The 21,491-nt window shown below is 50.0% G+C and overlaps 1 protein-coding gene across 1 annotated transcript; it reads left to right on the top strand.

Annotated features, from left to right (window-relative positions):
• Positions 1-3,014: 3,014 nt before the first annotated feature.
• Positions 3,015-15,118, top strand: LOC143387855 (protein Atg16l2-like). Its single transcript, XM_076841990.2, has 17 exons — positions 3,015-3,190; positions 4,259-4,358; positions 7,920-7,993; positions 8,266-8,517; positions 8,707-8,772; positions 9,089-9,202; positions 10,224-10,286; positions 10,877-10,985; positions 11,422-11,527; positions 12,214-12,284; positions 12,558-12,629; positions 12,741-12,861; positions 13,202-13,307; positions 14,169-14,318; positions 14,518-14,565; positions 14,668-14,769; positions 15,031-15,118. Exons 3-17 carry the CDS (start codon positions 7,920-7,922, stop codon positions 15,116-15,118), a joined length of 1,542 nt encoding a protein of 513 aa, XP_076698105.2. The 5' UTR covers positions 3,015-3,190; positions 4,259-4,358.
• Positions 15,119-21,491: the final 6,373 nt, after the last annotated feature.

Raw genomic sequence — 21,491 nt, 5'->3', positions numbered from 1 at the left:
TTATTATATAATATTCAGAAATAACACAACTAGCCAGATGTGATGGCTCTTGCCTATAATCCCAGTGATTTGGGAGACCAAGGTAGAAGAATTGCAAGTTCGAGGCCAGCCTCAGCAACTCAGCAAGGCCCTGACTCAAAAAAAAAAAAAATTAAAAAGGAGATGTGACTCAGTGGTTAAGTACACTGGGTTCAATCCCTGGTACCAAAATAATAATAACAATAAAAACAGCTTGTTGCACTTCATAGCTGGGCTAATACACCCTCCAATGTGCATTTTCTAAGTATCTGAGAGTTAGCTAATCCTAAAATAAATTGATCACTTTCACTAACTGACCTAGGCCTCCACAGGTACTGTGTCCTTTGACTGGGCATGCCTTTTGGTGATTGTTACTACCAACCTGCAACAGAAATAGTCATGTGAAATATTCAGGCCAGGCCTGGGTTGGTGGGAGGGATGCAGATACCTGGGACTCAGGCCTTATCAAAAGAGGAATTCCATAGACCACAGCATAGTTTTCTCTGGGGAGGTGAAGAGATGTACTAGCTTGAGAGGAAGTTGTTCCAAAGATCAGGCACAGCATATGCAAAGGCCACAAGGGCCCAAGGAGCCCAGTTTATTGTGATTTTAAAGCACTGTGCTGGTTTATCACTAGCCTTTACTACTTTCCAAGTTCTGTGACCCATCCCCATTAGAATTTCAACAGACCTGTCACCTCCAAGGCCCAGAAAGCTACCTGACATTGCCTAATTTCTCTTTTTGTTTCACTGAGAGGACCACCTTCTGGGCCTTCCCCAGTATTTCCCAGGGTAAGGCTGGCCCAGTGAAGCGCTCTTTTGATTCCTCACCCAAGCCTGTGTTCTGAGAGCTCTGGATAGGCCAGAGACAATTTTATCACGTTCCATGAAATCCACGATACACTGTCAAGTGTACCCACAAGAGATGTCTCTACTCCTCCAGAGGCTGCCCAAACAAGTTAACTCTTGGACCCTGATTCAGGATACTGGGCTACTGGCCAGCTCAGCCATTTACTCCATAAAACCTCAGGCAAACAAAGCTCTTGTTTATTTGGATCAAGGGGGTTTCCGAGATTAAAACAGCTGCATCCCCTTTTAATTTAATTAACTAATTTATTTTGATTTTGTTTTTGGTACTGTAGATTGAACCCAGGGTGCTGAACAACATCCCCAATCCTTTTGAGTCAGGGTCTCACTAAGTTTGAGACAGGATCTTTTTTTTTTTTTTTTTTTTTTATGGTGCAGAGGATTGAACCCAGGGTCTTATGCATGTGAGGCAAGCACTATACCAACTGAAATATAGCCCTAGCCCCAGAGAGACAGGGTCTTGCTAAATTGCTGAGACTGGCCTTGAACTTGGAATCCTCCTGCTTCAGCCTCCAGAATCACTGGGATTACAGTCTTGTGCCACCGCGCCCAGCTTGCATCCCTTTAATCTTAGGGACCTAAACTGTCTGTGACCAACTGGGCCCCTAAACCTTGTTCCCTTCCATAGGCAGTTCTGACTCCTGACCTAGCAGCCCTCAACCCATGGGAATTTTTATGTCGTCAAACTTCTGAGGACTGCCCCCCCCACCCCGCCCCCGGCCGAGAATCTTTTTTTCTCTCCTCTGGCCAACTCAAAAGCCATCATCTCCAGAAAGAAGGATTTCTTCCCTTCTGTCTCTTCCTCCTCTGTGCTTCTGTCATGCTGTGGGTGCCCTGTGTCTGCGTACACCCAAGAGACCGGGTGTAACCCAGCTAGGGAGAGTCTTGGTCGCAAGGCGGCGTTCCTTCCAGGAACACTTGTCTGCCCCTGCAATGAGTTATGGCATCTGTGACACCAGCCTGCATCCCTACAGCCCAAAGCATCCTCCGGACGGAAGAAAATAAAAAGACTCTAGTTCTCTAAGCATCCTTCACTTTAGAATTCAGTCCGGGCGCGTTTGGGTCAAGGAAGAACGCTGGACTTGGCCTTGGAGGCCCCGCCTCCGGAGCGCGCCAACAGGCAAAGGGGTAGCTGACCCAGGGGCCTCGATTCTGGTTCCAACTTATTACCCCTGACAGCAAGAGGAGCACCCTGTGAGGCAAAAATTTTCTGGTGGGGCCCCAGCGGCGCAGACTTGCGGCAGCTTCCCCCGAGGAGTGCGCTCAGTTCCTCCGTCCCAATCAAGCCCTTGGTACGGCCGGGGATTCCCCGCCACCGCCCGACCCCGACGTCCAGGAGTCCCCGAGAGGCCCCGCCCCCGCCCCTGCAGCGCCTGCTACCAAGCGCCACGCCCAGGGCACTGGCTGGAGACCCGGCTATAAGCGCCACATTGTGCGGCAGCTACAGCAGCGGGACCGCACGCAGAAGGCACTTTTCCTGGAGCTGGTGCCGGCCTGTGAGTGTGCCCTTGAGCATCTTAGAAAATGGCCATTGAGGAGGCTGGGCTCCCGGCCTGGGAAGAAGGTTTGGCTGTTCAAGCTGTGACCCAAGTGCTTCAGCGACTTCTGGCTTCCGAGGCCTTTCGACTTGAACCTATCTGCCATGCCCCACTTCTGAATGGCCAGGATTCCCGTCCCTTCCAATCCAGGCTCTTCTTAGCACTCTCTTGGGCGGAGAGATCCTTGTTGATACCCCCTCAAGGCTCGGTTCAACCCCCACGAGCTGGGTTTCCTAGAACGTTTGCCCCTGAGTATTGTTTTTGCCAGGTCTCTTGTGCTTTCCTCCCTCTCAGATGGTCCCCAGGACCAGATCAAACCATTTAGTCTCTAACCCAGTGAAGGAAGGCTGAGTAGCCGCTTGTTGGTGGATCTAGGGTAACAGTGAAACTCTTCATCTCTAAGGAGAAAGCTCTGAATCTGGGCTCTGCTGCCGCCTATAGATGACTGGGACACACGAAGCTTCTCTGTGCTCAGCACACCCCAGCCTGAGGGAGAAGCAGGGGCCGCAGGATTTCAAAGGGAGCTGGGAAGTCAGATTCTTTTGGAGCTTTCTGGGCAGCTGGAGTGTGCGTTGGGGGTAGGGGTGGGGCAGTTCAGGATGGGATGAACAAGAGTGGATCTGTGTGTAGGACCATTGGTCACCTGAGATTGTATGTTTGGGGTTGGAAGTTTTAGTTTTTTCACTAGTTCCAGCCTGCCCTGGAACTAGTGAGAAAAGTTTGGGGTTGGCCACAATCCCTGCTGCTATCTCACTGGAGCTAATCTTGGTAAGTCCCCAAGACCGAATCTGTTTCTTATCCTGGGAAATCACTCTGCAATCTTCCAGGTGCTGGGCCTTTTTCTTGATGGTCCTGAGGCTCTCCCCTACCTCCAGGCAGCCTCACTTAAGGGCTCTGATAGACAGGGGAACCTCCCAGTTTGAGGAAAGAGTCACCCCCAATCCCTTTTTGGGACTTCCAAATTTAAGGGTCTGGAGCAACCCAGAAGGCTGAAATCAGAAAGACTGAAATTCCTATTATCTCTGTGGTCTTGGGTTGTTCATGTCCCCAAGCCTCAGATTTATTCTATGTAAATTAGGCATAATGGAACCTTTTTAAGATTTGCTGGGGACCAGTGCTGTGCCTTTACTACAGCTGAGGTGGGGTTTTGTATGAGAACTAGGCTAAATCCAGGGACCTCAGTCAAGGTGACAAGCAGGGCACTGGGTGAGGGAAGGGAGCTGAGAAGCTAGGCTGGGCTTACCACCCCCCAGCCTGCTCCGGAACTGAAAAGAGGAAGTTATCGTGCATGGTGGTGGGTGTGTGTAATCCAGGGTCTAACCACCTAACCTAAGAAGGTCTGTTGGATAATTGCTCAAGGACTTTCTATTTTGACCTGGGGGAACTTGCACCAACTCTGGGGAAGTTAGGATTACTTTAGTGTGAAGTTAGAGCCCTTGAAGGGGAAGTGACTTGCTGAAGGTCATAGGCTAGTACAGCTTTTTCTTTCATCATGCTCTGGAGCCAGCCCTGTCTGGGGCAGAGGTGAATCAATCCTAGGCCCCTGGCGTCCTTCAGGACCCTCATCAGGCAGGACCCAGCCATCCTGTTGCCAGAAGTAGGGATCCTTCTGTCCCTGGGAGAACAGGTATTCTCCTGGGTGACATGGTGGTCTATGCCAGCACTAAAGGTCCTGTAGAGATGAACAAACAACTCTCAGGCAAGGGGCACAACCCATCCACCAGTAGCTGCCTCAATCCCAGCATCCCTGGACTCCTGCAGCCTTTCTAGCTTGTATGCCGGGGGAAGGCTGGAAAGTGTCTATCTCTGCCCCAACTCACCCTCTTGCACCACCAGATAATCATCTTCTAGAAAAAGCTGAGCTGTTGGCCAAGTTCTCAGAGAAGCTTCATAAGAAGCCAAATGATGTTATTTCTGCCACCCATCAGAGCTTCTGGTAAGTATATGTATCAGTGATCATAAAAGGCTGCCTGTTTCTAGTCCCTCCTGCCCACCAGCCCCCATACTGGGTCATATTCTCCCAGCACCTCAATGGCTCCTGGCTGCTACTCAGGGGTGGTTCTGGAGAGGCAGGCCCTCTCCCAGGCCAGCTGATTTAAAATCTTCTTTCTCCTTCTTTCTCTGAATTTTCCTATCCCTTTCACCTCCTAACCCTGCACTCCTGTCTTTCCTCCTTAGCCTTTTTCCATCTCCCTCTTCTTTACCTGATGCCTACAGAAAGGATCTTGCTCCCTATTCCAAAGAGAAAGAGAGTGAAGACTAGATCAAGGAATGGGTTGGGGCCAGAGTTAGCAGGTGTTTTTTTGAGGAAGGTCCTTGGCAAGGAAACACAAGGCCAGAGCACAGGACTCATGAAAGCTCATTTCTGAGATTTGCTCTTTCCTTTTTTTCTTTTTTTTTTTTTTTGTGGTGCTGGGGATGGAACCTAGGGCCTCTCCTATGCTAGACAAGCACTCCACCACTGACTGCTCTTCAGTCCTTGCTTTTTCCTTGAGTGGCTTTCAGGCTTCCATTTTCCTCAAGAAAAAGTTAACGGCTCTTATTTCAGGCTTTTCATGGGACACTGGGAGCCTTTGAGCATTGGGGTGAATGGAGGGGACATAAGCCCCTCTCTCTGGTTGGTTGGCAGGGAGGAGTCAGGGCCTGACTCAGACCAAAGCTCACCACCAGGCACTCTGAGGGTGAAGTGGCAGGAGGAGGAGGAGGAGGGGCTCTGCTTGGACTGTGGTGAGGTAAGCTGGGAAGGGATCAAGAATGGGGCAGGGCCAGGATCCAGGACTTTGGGACAGGGAGATACTGTCAAGGGAACCAGGAAGTGAGCAGAACTTCCTGTGTTTGCTGCATCCCCTAAAGTCCAGTGCTGCAAGCATTGAGTGAGCCTACTCTTCACCCCTTGTCCAGGCAACCCCAGGGCCCAGCATCAGGTGATGGTTAATATATATTTGCAGACAAACAACCAAGATTGATGTAGTCTGTAGGCAGGACTTGGCACTTCCACCTAGCATTACTGCCCTGCCTGTCCCCTGCAATGGCATCTCTTGGCTTCTATTGTACCCTACTTATTTCCTCTGATTTTCCTCTTATATCTGTAGATTTTACTTCTGAGTTCCTTCTCTGGCTCCTTTCCTTCCTCCCTTTAAATGTGGGTGTTCATTTGAGTGTGCTCATTGGCTCCTATGGCCACAGGGATTTTCTCTTTCTTTTTCTCTTCTGACTCTCGGACCTGTCTCTACCCAGCCTTCTTTTCTGCACACTGGACTCTTGCTCAGCAGAGACATCACATCTAAAATCATCTCCAGGTGTGGGTGGTACACCCTGTAATCCCATGATTCAGGAGGTTGAGGCAGGGGGATTGTGAGCTCGAGGCCAGCCTAGGAAACTTATAAGACTCTATCTCAAAATAAATAAATAAGAAGAGCTGGGGATGTAGCTCAGTGGTAGAGTACTCCTGGGTTCAACCCCTAGGTCCACAAATAAAAATAAATAAATAAATAAATAAAATAATTGAAGTCACCATCTCTTCCATAATATAGCACTTAGCACTAGGCAAGCATTAACTTAGTTAATCCTCTACATTGTAGGTACAGAGTGGGAAACTGAGGCTTAGAGAGGTGGATTCTAGATTTGAAACTCCACCCACAGAAATCTACTTTTTGTGATTTCTTCATTCTTTCAACAAATATTTATTGACAGTCGCTATGTCCAAGGAACAGGGAGTGCAGCTATGAACAGACCTGACCCTCTGGAATTTTCAAGGGAGGAGAGTGTGATGGGCCAGTAAACATGTGTCCAGTTACAGTAAGCCGAGTCACCTGCCCAACACAAGTGTGGGAAGGGTTCTATAGACAAATTGAGAGCCTCTCCCCCAGAGCTGATGCTGTGGTTGCAACTTGATAATGGCGTGACATTATGCCATAACATTTGTAGATTTGTATTCATCAGGATACAGCACAATTTCATCACCACCAGACATCCTTCTTGCTATCCCTTTTTAGTCACACTCACCCTTCCCCAAACATCCTTAACCACTGGTAGTAACCACTCATCTGTTTTCTACCTTTATCATTTGAATTTTTTTCCTATCATTTGAATTTTGACAAGTACCAATAAAAAAATATTGAGTGGTATAACACAACAGAAATGAAAGCAAGTGATAGTTGACGAGGATGATGATTAGGTTGCTCATTGGTGAGAAGGATTATAAATATTGTAAATTGGACCAGCTATAAAAGTAGGGGCCCTGTCTGCATGTGCAGGGGGTCTTCCCAGTCCCTCACCCAGGGAGTTATATCAGTGCAGGTAGACAGCCTCAGTCTCGCACCTCAATCCATCCTTACCAGGGCTTGTGAGAAAGTACCAGGAACAGATGTTAGCAATAAGAGTACACCCCTACCCCACCCCCATCCCTTCCTTGTATTTGCTGTGCCAGAGGTGCTCAGAGTCTGGCCCTCATTTTTCTCTTGCCACACTGATGGGCACTGCCTTGCCTTGGATCTGTTTCTCTCACTGACCCCTCAGCATTGAAAGAAGGGAACCAAATTTCATCTTCATGGCTGGCCCATCTCTTGGCTCTGGGGTTGAAGGAATGTGGAGTGAGGCAGGGGTAAATATGTAATGATTCTCACCCTACTTCCGGGCTTTCAGGGCAGATCCATGACTCAGTCTGGGTTCAGTACTCTCACAGTCCATTCCTGTTCTTAGCCTTGTGTGCTTCTGCATTCTGAGATCTGTGCTTGGGCAGGCCAGCAGTTGGTCAGGGATTGTAAAGAAAGCCAAATGTTGGAGAGGCAGGGAATAGAACTCACATCCCTTGAACCCTCCCTGTAGATCAACACTTTACTTGGAGCATGATGTAGTTAGGTAGCTTGAGTTCAAATATCAACTGTCACTTAGCTGTGTGACTTTGGACAAGGCATTTAACTTCTCTGTAGCAATGTTCTCATTTGTAAAACGAGGCTGGTGGGTTTACTATATGGTGTTATTATGGGGATTAAAAGAGTTAACATGCGTAGAGTGCTCAGAATAAAGCATGGCACGTGTAAATGCTAGATAATCATGTGCTATTATTTTAAATATTTTTCTTCATAATAGTTCTGGGTTGCTCTATGGAGGTAGGGTGAGGGTCATCTCATCTGTACCCCTGCCTCATTCAGCATTCCTTCAACCCTATGGAGGTAGGCACTATCATTCCCATTTTGCAGGTGAGGAAAACGAAGCTTGCTAAGGAGATTCACTTTCCAAGGGTCTCTACACCCCTAGGGTCATAGAGAAAATAAGTGGCACAACACAGCTAGAATTGAAACTCAGGAGTCAGATTTTTGAGCCTAGAGCCTCTGTTGTATCCTTATGCACGATCCTAAACTCATCTGAGCCTTGTTGGGAAGGGGCCGTGGAAGGTGGTGGCAGGCTCTGTCCCTCCAGCCTCTCCTGCCCGAGAGGGGCGTGAGGCCTGGTGAGCCTTCCAGAGGTGCCCATGACCACCTGTCTGCCCCCACAGATGGCCTACCAGGTGGTGAAGAAGAGTGCAGCCTTGGATGCCCTGCAGTCGGAGCTGGAGGAGTGGCAAAGCAGGTGAGTACCGGTAGGGTGAAAGGGATTGCGCCCTCCTCTGGCCCAGGTAGGGTTATTGCGTGGCCCCAACAGCTTCCCCCATGACCACCCTGGCTTGTGTTTGGGGGATGCGAACTGCACAGCTCTGAGGGCGAAGGCTTGGCTGGGGATGTGGCTTAACCACCTGTCTGGCCGGTGGCCATTGGTAGATCTCTCTGGGGTCTTAGGCGGGTCCCCACTGGGCGGTGATGGAAGCGTTTTGGGATGCACTGCCTGCGCTTCGGGTCCTCCAGGCTGGCGGCTGTGGAGGCCCGCGTGGCGCAGCTGCGGGAGGCGAGGGCGCAGCAGGTCAGCCTCCTAGAAGAGCTACAGAAGCAGAATGCGGCGCAGCGGAAGGCCTACGAAGTGCTGCGCGTGCACACTGGGCACCAAGAGGCGGCACTGCGCAAGCTCCAGGAGGAGGCGCGCGATTGGCTGGAGCAGCTCTTGCAACGCAAGGAGCGCGCCGCAGCCGAGTGCAACTTGCGCAACGAGCGCCGAGAGCGGTAAGAGGGCTGGGCCCCAACCTGTTCTGTGACTAGCCTCCTCAGTCTGGCCTCGCCCTTGCCTGAAAGTCAGCGGTGGGGACTGCCCCCTGGGGAGAATGGACTAAATCAGGCTCGAACCTGAAAGCAGGGGCGTTTGGTACCCCACCTTGGAATCTTCTGGCTCCTAGGAGCTTTTTCCCCAACTAGGGCCAATCAGGCGCGGGTGTCCCAGGAACTAAAGAAGGCTGCCAAACGGACTGTGAGCATCAGCGAGTAAGAGTGAGGAGGGACCGGATCTGACTCCTGTACTCTGTAGTTGCCCGACTGTGTGCCCATTTTTCCATCTTCCCCACTCCCCCACACCGGTACCCCTGAATGCATGTGGGTGGACACAGCAGCAATCCAGGGTCCACTGGATCCTTGCAGAACTGTGTGATTGTAGGAGCAAGTTCATGTGCCCACCGCACATCCTCCCTCCCACTGGGACCCTTCCCTGCCAGAAATTCACATCTTCACTGTAATCAGTGCTTGGGCAGGGAGGGGCTGGCCTGTTGCTTTGGCCTTCCTGAGCTTTATTCCTCTCTCCCAGGATTCCACACACTCTACGTGATGGGATCAGAGAGCAGACAGAGACTCTGGCTTTGGCTATTAAGCCTGAGTCCCTGGAGAGTGAGGCTTGTGGGAAGTGGAAAAGGCCTTTCAGGTGAGGACCCAGTTGGCTGTCTCAGAATTCTGAGGCTGCCATTGTCTTCTTCTAGGACCTTGGGGCCAGCTGGTGGGTTGGGGCTAGGAGTTTGGGGAGAAGCTGGGGTACAGCCCAGGACTGGTCTGGGGTACAGCCCAGGACTGGTGCTTGGGGTAGTTGGGGTCATTTTCACTGAACATGCAGTGCTTTCTCTTCTTCCTAGGACCAGAGCTCTGGGGTGGGGTTTAAGGCTTGTGAAGGGTGTCATGAGGAGGGAACTGTGGGCAAGGCCCAGGGCTCATCTGTCCTAGGCATGTATGTATGTAAACACAGGTGTGTGCATGGGTAGGTACACACGAGGACATGGGCATATGTATACAGGAGCTTGGTTGCGAATACCTTAGTGTGTATGAACATAAGAACATATGTAGATGTTTGCTCACACTCTCAGTCCCCCCAAGTCTTGATTTACTTGTTATTGAGGCTGCTCTCTCCTGGTTCCATTTACCAGCCTGAAGGCTTTTCTCCTCAGTCTTTTCTTGTAGGTCCCTGGTGTCTAGGTCCTGGGATAGTGAAGGAACCTTGGAGAGGGACTTGAGACACTGGTCTCCAAAGTTCTTGGCAGCCCTGGTGGGCTGAGACATCCCAGTACAGTTGGGCATTTCTGAGATTACTCAACCAGCTTAGGTTTCACTGCCCCCAGCCTTGTCCCAGCCTGAGGCCACTTCATCTGCCCACTCCCATATGCCCTAGCTCAGCCTCCCAGGAGCTTTTGTTTGTGAGCATTTGCTGAGGGTGTGGGGGCGGTTGGTAGTTCTTATCATCATGGTAGAGACTTCCATTGTCAAGTCCCTCCCTGCCTGCATTTTCCTGGGTTGGTCTGGATTACAACTCTCCTGGTATTCAAGGAGTCAAGTTCTTGTCATAGGCTCTAGAGGTTATGAGTCTTCAGATCTCCAGCAAAGTATAGGGATGAAAGATTGCTGCCTATACACCTACCAGCCAGTCCCTTAGCACGTGATTCTCGGTTCTGCCCCAGGTCTGCCTCAGCCACCTCTCTGACTCTGTCCCACTGTGTGGATGTGGTGAAGGGGCTGCTAGAGTAAGTGTGTGTATTTGTGTATGTGAAGGGGTTGGGCCTATTGGAGCCTCATGTCAGGCTTCTGGAGCCCAGGCTTGGTCTCTGTATGTGCCTCGTCTGTTCATCCATATGGTGCCCACTGTCTGTGTGTATCTCTTTTGGGCCCCAGAGGCAGGAACCAGGTGTATGAACTCATTTTTTAACCCCTACTCAGCTATCTTCCAGGCTTATAAGGGATCTGTCCTTATCCAAGGTCCTCACAGGGGACCAAGATTTCCAGCCTGAGGCCAAATGGGAACTCTCACTCAATTGGGAAACTAAGGCTCAGAATGTAAGAACTCATTCAGTCACAAAGCCAAGCAGTGGCAAGGCCAATACTAACCATTAGCCCTGAAGTTTTCCTGCAACCACCAATCCTGCCCTTGTTCTGTGCTTTTCTGTGTATTCTCCACTCCATCCCGGGTAGATTGGGTTGGGGAAAGGGCTGGTTGGATCCTGGGGCCATATTCTGCTACTGCCATGTCTGTTTCCTGTTGCTGCTACCTTTGGGGAGCTTGAAGCCCCCACATCAGAAGGCCTTGGTAAACATCCTCCTGACTCTACCCCTGCAGTTTCAAGAAGAGGAGAGGTCACTCAATTGGGGGTGCCCCTGAGCAGCGATACCAGAGCATCCCTGTGTGTGTGGCTGCCCGACTTCCTACTTGGGCTCAAGATGTCCTGGTAAGGGAGGAACTGGGCCACATGTGTGGGGGCCAATATGGGAGTGCAGGCACTAGGGGTGTCCCGAGCAGGCCAGGCAAGCAAGACCCCCAGAACCAGCAGGAGTTTGTCTCCACAGGCCACGGTGGGAACTGCTCAGGCTCTTTACAATGGCTGCATAGACTGGAAAGGGAGATGGAAGGCTGAGAGAGTAGGTGGCCCAATGAGAGTGCTGGGAGGCAGAGTTGGGAGGCTGCTTCAGGGGACCAGGCAGAAATGAAGATATTTGCTGGGGCTAAGTTTGAAACTCAGGATTTGGGAAGAGACCTGGGGTGTGGATACCAAGCCAGCAGCAGGCTGTATGTGTGCACAGGCACATTGAGAGTGAGCCTGTGAGGGGGCACAAACAAGCATATGTGGGGAAGGCCCGGGTCACCAACCTTCCCTTTCCCCACAGGATGCCCACCTTTCTGAGGTCAATGCTGTATGTTTTGGCCCTAACAGCAGTCTCCTGGCCACTGGTGGGGCTGACTGTCTTATCCACCTCTGGAATGTGGTAGGAGGTAAGGACCCCTCCCTGCAGCGCAACCCAGTACTTTCTCTAAAGATCTACTCTCAGCTTGCTCCTGGGTGGACCTCTTTGTGTTTGCCTCTACCTGGAACATTCCTGTGAGCAATAGCTACAGAACCCCTCTGCAGGAGCAGCACTCTGAGGATGCCTCTCCGAGGAAGGGTAGAACCCCTAGGCCTGCAAGATGGGGAGGGCTGAGTGCAGATGGGCCTCTGTTGGGGGAGGGGGAGGTCCCTTATCAGTCTTACAGAGACAGACCTTAGAGGAACAAGTCCTTGGGTTCACCAGGCCATCACCTCTTTTGGTATCACTCCACCTGCCAGAAGTCAGGAGACAAACATTGACTGTCCATCTTGTGCTAAGCTCTGCTCTACAACTGCGTTAGGGACTCAGAGCCAACCCCTGGAGGCTTCCTAGAGGAGGCAGATCTCCAGCTGGTCTGGCCTGGCTTGCTGTGTGACCTATGGACATTCCCTTCTCTCTGGTTTTCTCTAGACCTATCTGGGAAATGCCTAGCTTCCCCCTGAGGCCCCTGCAGCCCAGGCTGTAACTGTACTCCATGATTCTGTGCTCTAACTTAAGAGAGACTCCTGTTCCCACTCTGGGTTCCAGTTCCTCTATTTTGTGAGTGACCTCATTTCACCTGTTCCTTTCCCTGCTCTCCCCCTGCCCTGCCAGGTCGTCTGGAGGCCAACCAGACCCTTGAGGGTGCTGGTGGCAGCATCACCAGTGTGGACTTCGACCCCTTGGTGAGGGGACTTTGCCCCAGTAGCATGGGATTATCTCCCCACACCCCAGTCTCTATACCAGTGGGCAGAGGCTCCCATCAGTAACAGTATCCAAAAGCTGGGTCCTTGGGCTCTTGCATATATCACTCCTGCTGGCCTGAGGCTCATTTGTCTTCCTTGATGACTTGGGCCATGGGAACCTTTAAGGCCACCCCTACCATAGTTCTCTGGACTGAAAGATGCTGCCTTTGGCCAGGCCTAGACTCAGACCTCTAACACTCCCCATCTCTCCAGGGCTCCCAGGTTTTGGCAGCTACTTACAATCAGGCTGCCCAGCTCTGGAAGGTGGGAGAGGCACGGTCCAAGGTGAGACCTGACTGGGAAGGCAGCCTAAGGGTCAAGGGTCCTTTTTAGGATGAGGGAGGTGCTATTATGGGGTTTTGGCCATGCCTTTGATCCAGACTTGGGATGGGGCAGGAAACACTGTCTGGACACAAGGACAAGGTGACAGCTGCCAAATTCAAGCTAACAAGACACCAGGCGGTGACTGGGAGCAGAGACCGGACAGTGAAGGAGTGGGATCTTGGCCGTGCCTACTGTGAGGCTCAGCTCCAACTCCACCTCCCATCCCCCCCTTCCCTCAGATACAAGGGAACCTACCCTGCTTTCTGGGAGTGGCTCTGGGATTCAAAGACATTTTGGGTGAAATCCTCCAAGGTCATCCTTCTCTGTGCCCCATTGGTGTTCCCTATCTGATTTCTTCATGACTTTAAGCTTTGGGTAGATGAAGAAGAGGTGGACTGAGCCCTGGGCTGGGAAGATCTGGGTTCTAGTCTTGGGAGAACACTGCCCCTTTTGGACCTCAGCATCTCTACGTGTCTACTGTGCTAGCTCCTGACAACCCTCTGAGACCCTGCGCTCTACCCCTTTGTCCCTAGGTTCCAGAACTATCAATGTCCTTTCCTATTGTAACAACGTGGTGTGCGGGGACCACATCATCATTAGTGGCCACAATGACCAGAAGATCCGGTTCTGGGATAGCAGGTGACAGGCAGACTGTGGGTGGCTGGTGGACCTGGGGTCAGAGTGTTGGAGTTCTTGCTCCTTGGCAGGAAGGGTCATGGTGATTCCTTGGGGGAGTAAAGCTATGGGGCTGGCACTACCAGCTGGTATACTCTGTTGGGCACAGCTTCATGGGGCATAGCGCCCCTGGGAAGCTGTGCCACTTTCCTTGTGACTTCTCAGTCCAGTATTGACTGCCTGGGCTTTACAACCAAGATGGACAAACAACTTTTTCCATTTTATTTCTACTTTTTTTCTGGTGCCAGAGATTGGACCCAGTGGTTCACTACCACTGAGCTACATCCCCAACACTTCTTACTTTTTATTTTGAGACTGAGTGTTGCTAAGTTGCCCAGGCTGGGATCTTCCTGCCACAGGCTCCTGTGTAGCTGCAGTTATAGGTATGTGCCTCCATGCCTGGCTACCACGCTTCAATTAAAAAACCAAGAAATGTTTTTAGTTGTTTTTTGAACAGAAGAGCCCAGCATTGGGTGAATGGTTTACAAATGCAGAGCTGGAGCCAGTGCAGGGCCCATGTAGGCTGGTCTTGCTGGTGTGCAGGGACTGCCCTTTGAAGCCCTTCCTTCTCTCAAGTTTTTCAAGACAGACTTTTCATTGTTTTTCTTCCAGTGTTTATTTTAGTGATCCAAGGGTTTCAAGGGCTCCTTCTCAAATCAAAGTCTGACCACGTTCTTCAGTGGAGGGAGCTGGGTGGAGGGATAAGGGAGATTAGTTACTGGCAGAGACCTGCCTCTGGACTTTGTTGGTTAGGAAGGGTACCACACCTAGTCCCTTCTTTTCAGGAATGGCTTGGGGGACTGTTCCTTACCCCTCTCTCCTCAGGGGTCCCCGCTGCACCCAGGTCATTCCTGTGCAGGGCCGGTTCACCTCCCTGAGCCTCAGCCATGACCAGCTGCACCTGCTCATCTGCTCCAGAGATAACACACTCAAGGTCATCGACCTCCGGGTCAGCAATATCCGCCAGGTGTTCAGGTACTAGCCTCTGCCTGTTGATCCTGTGGCCTTTATTGGGGCAGCTGTGTTTCTCTTTTCCTGTAAAAGTTCTCTGCCTTTCTTGATCAGGACCTGCTGAGGTACCTGACACCTTAGAGAGATGGGGCTCTCAAAGCCCCTGGTTGGGGACAGGACCGGCAGTGATCTCCATTCTGACCCCAGCCCTGTTTGTCTTTAGGGCTGATGGCTTCAAATGTGGTTCTGACTGGACCAAAGCTGTGTTCAGGTGTGTCTGTGAGAGCTTGCCCATCCTCGAGTACACCCCACCTGGTCTTTGTGTGTGTCCTTACCTGAGTCCCTTTCTCTTGTTCTGCTGTGGCCACTGCAGCCCTGACAGAAGCTATGCACTGGCAGGCTCCTCGAATGGAGCCCTTTACATCTGGGATGTTGACACTGGGAAACTGGAGAGCAGCCTTCAGGGCCCCCACTGGTGAGCAGACACTACCCTCCTATTAGTCCTGCCTGACACCAGGTTCTAACATCTCCCAGCCCCTGTCTCCAAACCTTCACCCCCACAGCCCTTCACAGCACCCAGGTATCCTTCCACTTGTGTTTTATAGATACCCACTTTACAGATGAGGAAATGGGCTCACAGAGGGCCTCAAACTATCTAGGTCCAATACTGGGGGGCAGAGCCAGGCTGCAGACCTGGGTCCTGCTGCCCCTTGAACCCTACTCTCCCTCTCCTCAGTGCTGCTATCAACACTGTGGCCTGGTGCTGCTCCGGGAGCCACGTGGTGAGCGTGGACCAGGGCAGGAAGGTTGTGCTCTGGCGCTAGGACTACACCCCCACAGCCTGGGCTGGAGAACAGCTTCCCTCCACTTCACAGAGCTCCAGAGCCCACAGGATGGGGGTGGCCTCCAAATTTAATGGGGAAGAAGACCCAGAAGGACTTGGTCTGTTTGTTTAAAAACAGTGTTCTTGTTTAAAAAGTCTTTTTAAAATATGTGTCTCCTCACTTACTTAGGGAGGGTGACTAACAAAATTGTCTGTTTGCGTCTTTGCAGCATTTGTGGGATACAGGGAGACCTGGGCTGGGGGCTCAGGGAAATCTGGTTTGGTCTCCTTCCTCCTCCTGCATAGAGCTGTTTTGGCAGAGCCAGCCCAGGGACGCAGGTTGCCCAGCTTAATCATGCAAACAACATGAAGAACGGCTCAGGACAGCCCAAACCAGTGCCTTTCAGAGCCATGGAAATGTAGCCTTGGGTCCAACCTGGCCCTGAGGCCAAACCAACAAAGTGGGCTGAAAAGGGAGCAAGCAGCCCATGGGGTCCTGGTGGAAAGGGTCCTAACAAACAAGAGTGATATCAAAGTATTTGGTACACTGGCCCCCTTTCCTCCTCCAGAGGCAGGGCCCAGGTAGAGGAGGGCAGCTTAAGCCTGGGCCTTCATTTACCTTGGCATCAAATTTCACCCCCACAATATGCCCCAGTCCAGGCTGAACTCACAGGGCAGAACCCAGCACCCCATTTCTTTCTGTAGCCTAGGGCTTGGCACAGGTCAGTGAAGACAGAAAGGTGTTGGCCAAATGGCAAAATCTACTCATTGCTCCCAGATTGCCTACTTCTCCTGGCACGGCAGTCCTGAACTCTGGATGCCATACCCAGCTGCCTCCTGTCATCTGTGCATGTGACCTCTGACCCTCATAGTACCAGATCCTGAGGCTGCTGTGCCTCATGCTTCTCTCCATCCCTGCTGCCACTACAGGCCACCTTCTAGACTCACTGTCTCCTCCCAGTCCCGTACTTGCCAGAGCCAGTGACTTTCTAAGTTGCCAACCCTTTGAATTTTCCCTGCTGCCTTCAGAAGAACCCCTCAGCTTGAAATCTAGCCTTTGGAAGTCACCCTGTTGGCCTGCGTCTTCATTCCCTTGCTATTCTGAATGTGACTTGCATGTGCTTTTCTCTATCCAGAATGTTCTTGTCCCTCCCAGCCCACAAGTAAAATTCGTCCTTCAGGATTCCCCTACTGACAGCCCTTTCCTCATCTACCAGGCTTGGTCCTACCCTTTCTTGTTTGTTATCAGCCTCCCTCCATTATAAGCCATGGAGCTCTTGAAATAGGCCAGGATGGGAACAGAATGTTCCCTGGGATCAGGTCTGGCTCAGAGAAACCTCAGGGAATGTTTATGAAGTCATTAAGTTCTCCTATGCAGGCACTCTGTGAGTTCAATAATCTAGCTCCCTTCACCCCTGCCCCAGCCCTACCGCTCTGGTCCCTAGTGGCCAGCAGGGGTCACCAGCTGTTTGGTCTCTGAGGAGTCCTTTCACCAGCCTCCCCCCAGAGACTGATGGCTGAAAAAACCAATGATGTCCCAGTGGCTACCATTACTAAGTACTTAACGTGTCAGCCTCCAGTGTACTTCCGGTAATTTCATTTGTTCCTCTCAACCAACTTGTGATATGGTTATCACCTATTTTACAGATGAGAAAAGATGAAACTCAGAGGTTGAGTCAAGATCACACTTGCACACACCTGCATTGTGACTGCATTCATCATACAAATGTCAGACTTTAGGCTCCCTGGGCAGTGATGCACCGTGCCCCCCACTTCAGCCACCACAACTACCACCACTACCAGAGTGGGGGTGATTCCAGCTTTGTGTCTAACTGGGCTTCCTCCCTGCATCTTCTCTCTTCAATTCTGACCCTTAAAACCAGGAGGGTTAGTGTCCTTCAAAGTGAGGGGCAGGCAGGAACACCGGAGAGAAGGAAACTTGCCGTTCAGATTAAGTGCCTCACTGGAAGGCACAGCTCAGCAGATCACAGACTGCTCAGACAGCCCAGGAGATGACGGGACTCGCTCTCTGGGATGGCAGCCTCCCTGACCCCAGCTTCCCTAAAGGCCTTCCTTCCACTTATGGGGGCAGGCCTGATCATACACTGTGGGATGGTGTGGCCTCATGGAGTACATGTCCACCTTAAATTTCTGTGCTTCCTGGAGGAGCAGATCTGAAAGGAGAGGCAGACTGGAGGGAGAGGCCACAGATGCCCAGGGCAGGTGCTCAAAGGGGCTAATGATAAAGACCTCTCTAGGCCTTTCAGAAGTCAGTGCTCAAGTTTGTTTTTGTTTTTTTTTTTAATATTTTCTTAGTTGTCAATGGACTTTATTTGTGGTGCTGAGAATCGAACCCATTGCCTCACACATGCTAGGCAAGAGTGCTCTACCACCGAGTCACAACCCCAGCCCTTTTCTTTTTATTGGTAGTCCTGGGATGGAACCTAGAGCCTCATGCAGGCCAGGCAAGTACTCTATCACTGAGCCACACCCCCAACCCTAGTGTTTGGGGTTCTAGTACTCAGGCATTTGGGTGCTGTCTGCCTGAGTTTAGGTCCCTAGTCAAACTGGAATGACCTGTACACTTGCCACGTACATGAACTGATGCCCCAAGAGAGGGCAGGAGCTTGTTCTGGGTCACACAGCAGAACTGAGGCAAATCACAGTGGCTTCCAGGCTCTATATTGCCATCTGTCAAACTTCCTGTCCCAAGGCTCTCCCCACCCCATCATTCAGGTGACATAGCTCTTCTGTAGGCCTAAGTACCTCCAACTGCCCTGCCTAATCTGAGGCCTTAAATGATAGACACCCTTGTTCTGGTACCTACTACCCCTTGGTCATCTCCTAGCCCTGGCTCCTCTGTTTTCTTGAGACCCCCCCCCCACCTTATGTGAGCCTGTTTGTGCAGGGGCTGAACTCCTGTGCCCAGAACATAGCCTGGTACAGTAGTTTGCTGAATGGACAGAGTAACAGAGTTGGTTTCTGAAGGAATCTTGACACAAGGTATGGACCCACTTGTGAGAATGTGTGAATATTGCTATCTTCAGACACACCACCTCTGGTTTTAGGCTTTCTCTGAAATAATATCTTCAGCTCATCTGTACATTATCTTATTTGATCCTTTTGGACTTTAGGAAGTTTGCATTACCTTCTCACTCCTACCTTCAAAGATGAGGAAAATGAGGCCTAGAAAGGTGAAGGGCTGAGCCTCAGCCCCTCAGGGCAAATCTGAGATAGCTCAGGGCTTGCACACAGTCTCTTCCCCCCATTTCTTCCTGCCCCTCTCAACAGCCAGCTGTGCCAAGTGTTTGGTACAGTGTGGAAGGGGTGTGGACCCTACTCATGGGTTCATTTCTGCAATGCTTCAGGATAAAACACTTCAGGAAGATATTCCCAGATCAGAGTTCTCAGAAACAGACATGGCAGAAGGACTATGTGTGGTTTTTTTTGGCCACTGGGACCAAGGGAAAATAGTCCAGGAACAAGATGCTCTTTGGCATTCATATGGTTCTTGGCAGATCAGGCAGGAATAAAGCAAACATAGGAAGAACCTAGGTGGAAACTCAATTGGTTGTGTCAAGTGGTGGGGTTTCAGGACAAACTTTAACTCTCTTCCTCTTAATCTAAAATTTCTATTATTTGGTTATATTTCTGTCAGGAAAAACTTTACAATGAACAAAACAAATGCAAATGTTTCAGAGCTGCCAGATTTTGTCATAAAGCTACTTGAAGAGGGCTGGGCAGTAACTGGAACCAAAACCAAAAACTGTGGCTGGGTTCCCTTGGCAGTGACTAGTACAGCCTGGGATATCATTACAACCTGGAGCATGACAGTTTGTGCCAGTGGATGAGTCCAATTGCTGGAATTTTCTTTTCAATTTCTTGTTATTCTAAGAAATCTTCAGCCATGGCTGAACAGTGTTGGTGGTGGAGTGGTGAGCATGCTTGCCTTCCAAGAAGCCTATGTACATGGTCTGTTCTCAGCTACGGTGACCTGCTGTGTGATATTTTTACTTGTATCTTAGAATAACTGAACTGATCCAGAATAAGAGTTGGATAAACTCTTCGAAATCACTCATTCCATTTCTTTTAAAGTTGGGGTTGCAGCAGCTTGGAGGGAGGATCACTTATTTAACAGCATCAGGGCTGAAGCCAGATGACATCACATGGTTTCTGTGTGGCTTGTGGACGTGGGCTGGGTGGTGGGGTCAGAGAGGAAGTGCTGCAAGCCATATGCTGGGAGTCTGGCTTGCCCGCATCAATCTTGTTCCTAAGATGAAGGAGGCCTACGGTTAGCTGTGACACTGGGATGGGGCAATTAGCTGAACTTTGCCCCTGGTCACAGACTAAGCCTCCAGTGCTAACAGCCATCTCAAATGTGAGCAGCCTGCACTGCAGGGAAAGCAGAAGATGGAAATATTCTGTGTCCCAGATTTATGGCTGGAAACCTCACACACATCCCTTCACACAGGCCTCTTGAGGGACCTGTGTGTTCCTGTACAGCAGGAGACTATCGAGGATCTCAGTTATTAAGGTGAGGACCCAAGAGGTGGGAGAAATGATGTGAGGAGTATGTGGAGACCACCCTGTGCTGCATACTTGATATATCCTTCTTGGGACCAATAAAATGTCCTTATACACACTCAGTTCATTACTTCGTAGGATGTAGCTGTGGGAAAGGGGAGAAGCATCCAGAATGACCACATCCAGGAAGCCAGTGGTCACATCCTCCAGGCTCCCTCCTTAGCTCACCAGCATGCTGCTGCCCTTTCTTTCCAGCATGTCTCATAATATTGTCCTCATTGTTATGTAGCCGTCTTTTTTCCCCACTGGGAAAGAACCTTGAAAGCAAAGACCATTAGTTATTTCTTTCTGTCTTTAGGACCCAGGATATCATACCTGGCACAAAAGTGGTCTCAGGGTCTGTGTCCCATGGTGTATTTACTTGCTCTCCGAATTTGTTAAATGCTGTAAAGGAGGGCCCAAGAGTATCTTTGTAAGAAACATGGTATTTTGGGAAAAGCCTGTTGAACCAAACCTTTTTAAAAGGAAACTTGGAAAACTTAATTCCATTTTTTATTATTCAATATTTTATACATAATAAATACAAATTTTTTACAGCCACTGTAAAGAAAGCGCAGCTGCACAGAGACTCCTTCTGAGCCCTGCCCTGTGCATGGTGATGCTGGGTTACATGTCCTGGAGGGAGGGATTATTTTTTTAAAAAGGAGGCATATTTTTACAACTTTGTTTTTAAAAATAAAATTAGCAGCTCTTCCAAGAAACATTTTAAGATCTAACAAAAGACTTCAACAACTTTCTGAAGTTGTGAAAAATCCAAATTCAAGGATAATTTGGCTAGCTAAAGAAAGAGTAGAAGACTGGGTGGCAAGTTGAACTGCTCTATTTAATAAGCACTTTTTAGATTTGTAACATTTCCACAAATTGTAAAATCTTTAAAAAACCACCCTTTTAATTGCTCTTTTAAACTTAAGAATAAGTTTGATAAACATAAAAAGACCTCACGTAGATCAACAGTTTACAAAATGCAAAAAAACAAAACCATAGCCAACAGTCAAGGGGTATTGTTACTGAAGTGATCAAATGAATAACTGAAAACTTCTTCGGTTCTGACCCTACATTTTGTCAAAAATCCCACAGGGATGTTTGGTGAGCATTTCAAGTTTCTAAAGATTCTTAAGAGGGATGGGATTTTCAAAGCATAATACAACTTTTGGATTAAATTCTAAAAAATGTGATTTCTTAGCAAAAACAGAAACGCAACAGGCAAGCCTCCCTTAGTCCCTAGGTAACACACTCCCTACCTTCCATGGGTGGAAAGCAGAGCCCCACGCTGTTCCCAGTGCTGAAGACTGCTGAGCACCCCTCCCACCCCCAGCTCTCCTGGGACTCGCAGAAGGCTCCTCTTCCTCATCAGTCTGCACTTGTGTGGGATGTGCAGTCAGAGTCTTTTCTTGCTCAGGAAGCTAGTTTCCTCCACAGGCCCACAGGTTCTTCCTTCCTAGGAAGCATCAGGGAGGACCTGGAGCTGCATTTTTCATGAGTGACAGCTTGTCTATACCAACAGCGACCAGGCTGTCTGGGTCAGTGCACTAGCTTTTGAACAAAATAGTGCTAGGGACCTCCCCGATAGAGAAGCTCAACAAGCAGGCATGTGTCCTTAATTTATCAGACACTCAGGTTCTAAAGATATTGGTCAGAAGAGTATATGCTGTAAAAACTGAGTTGAAAAATGTCCAAAGACAAAAAGAACATTAAACCGGCTCATTTCAGATCTGGAAGCTCCATCTCTGCTGTGGCCGTAGCCTCCTTTCTATTAGTCTATGTGATGGGCAAGATGAGGCTACTAGTTT

Source organism: Callospermophilus lateralis, unplaced genomic scaffold, assembly GCF_048772815.1.
Source record: "Callospermophilus lateralis isolate mCalLat2 unplaced genomic scaffold, mCalLat2.hap1 Scaffold_1583, whole genome shotgun sequence".
In the NCBI taxonomy this organism is placed as follows: Eukaryota; Metazoa; Chordata; class Mammalia; order Rodentia; family Sciuridae; genus Callospermophilus; species Callospermophilus lateralis.
Note: the sequence above shows the minus strand (reverse complement) of the source record. Positions and strands in the feature narration are given on the sequence as shown.

Coding starts and splice junctions, on each gene's coding strand:
- LOC143387855 (XM_076841990.2), top strand. CDS start 7,920: ATGGCCTACCAGGTGGTGAAGAAGAGTGCAGCCTTGGATGCCCTGCAG. Junction 12,285..12,557: donor GTGTGGACTTCGACCCCTTG/GTGAGGGGACTT, acceptor CCATCTCTCCAG/GGCTCCCAGGTTTTGGCAGC. Junction 14,319..14,517: donor AATATCCGCCAGGTGTTCAG/GTACTAGCCTCT, acceptor GTTTGTCTTTAG/GGCTGATGGCTTCAAATGTG.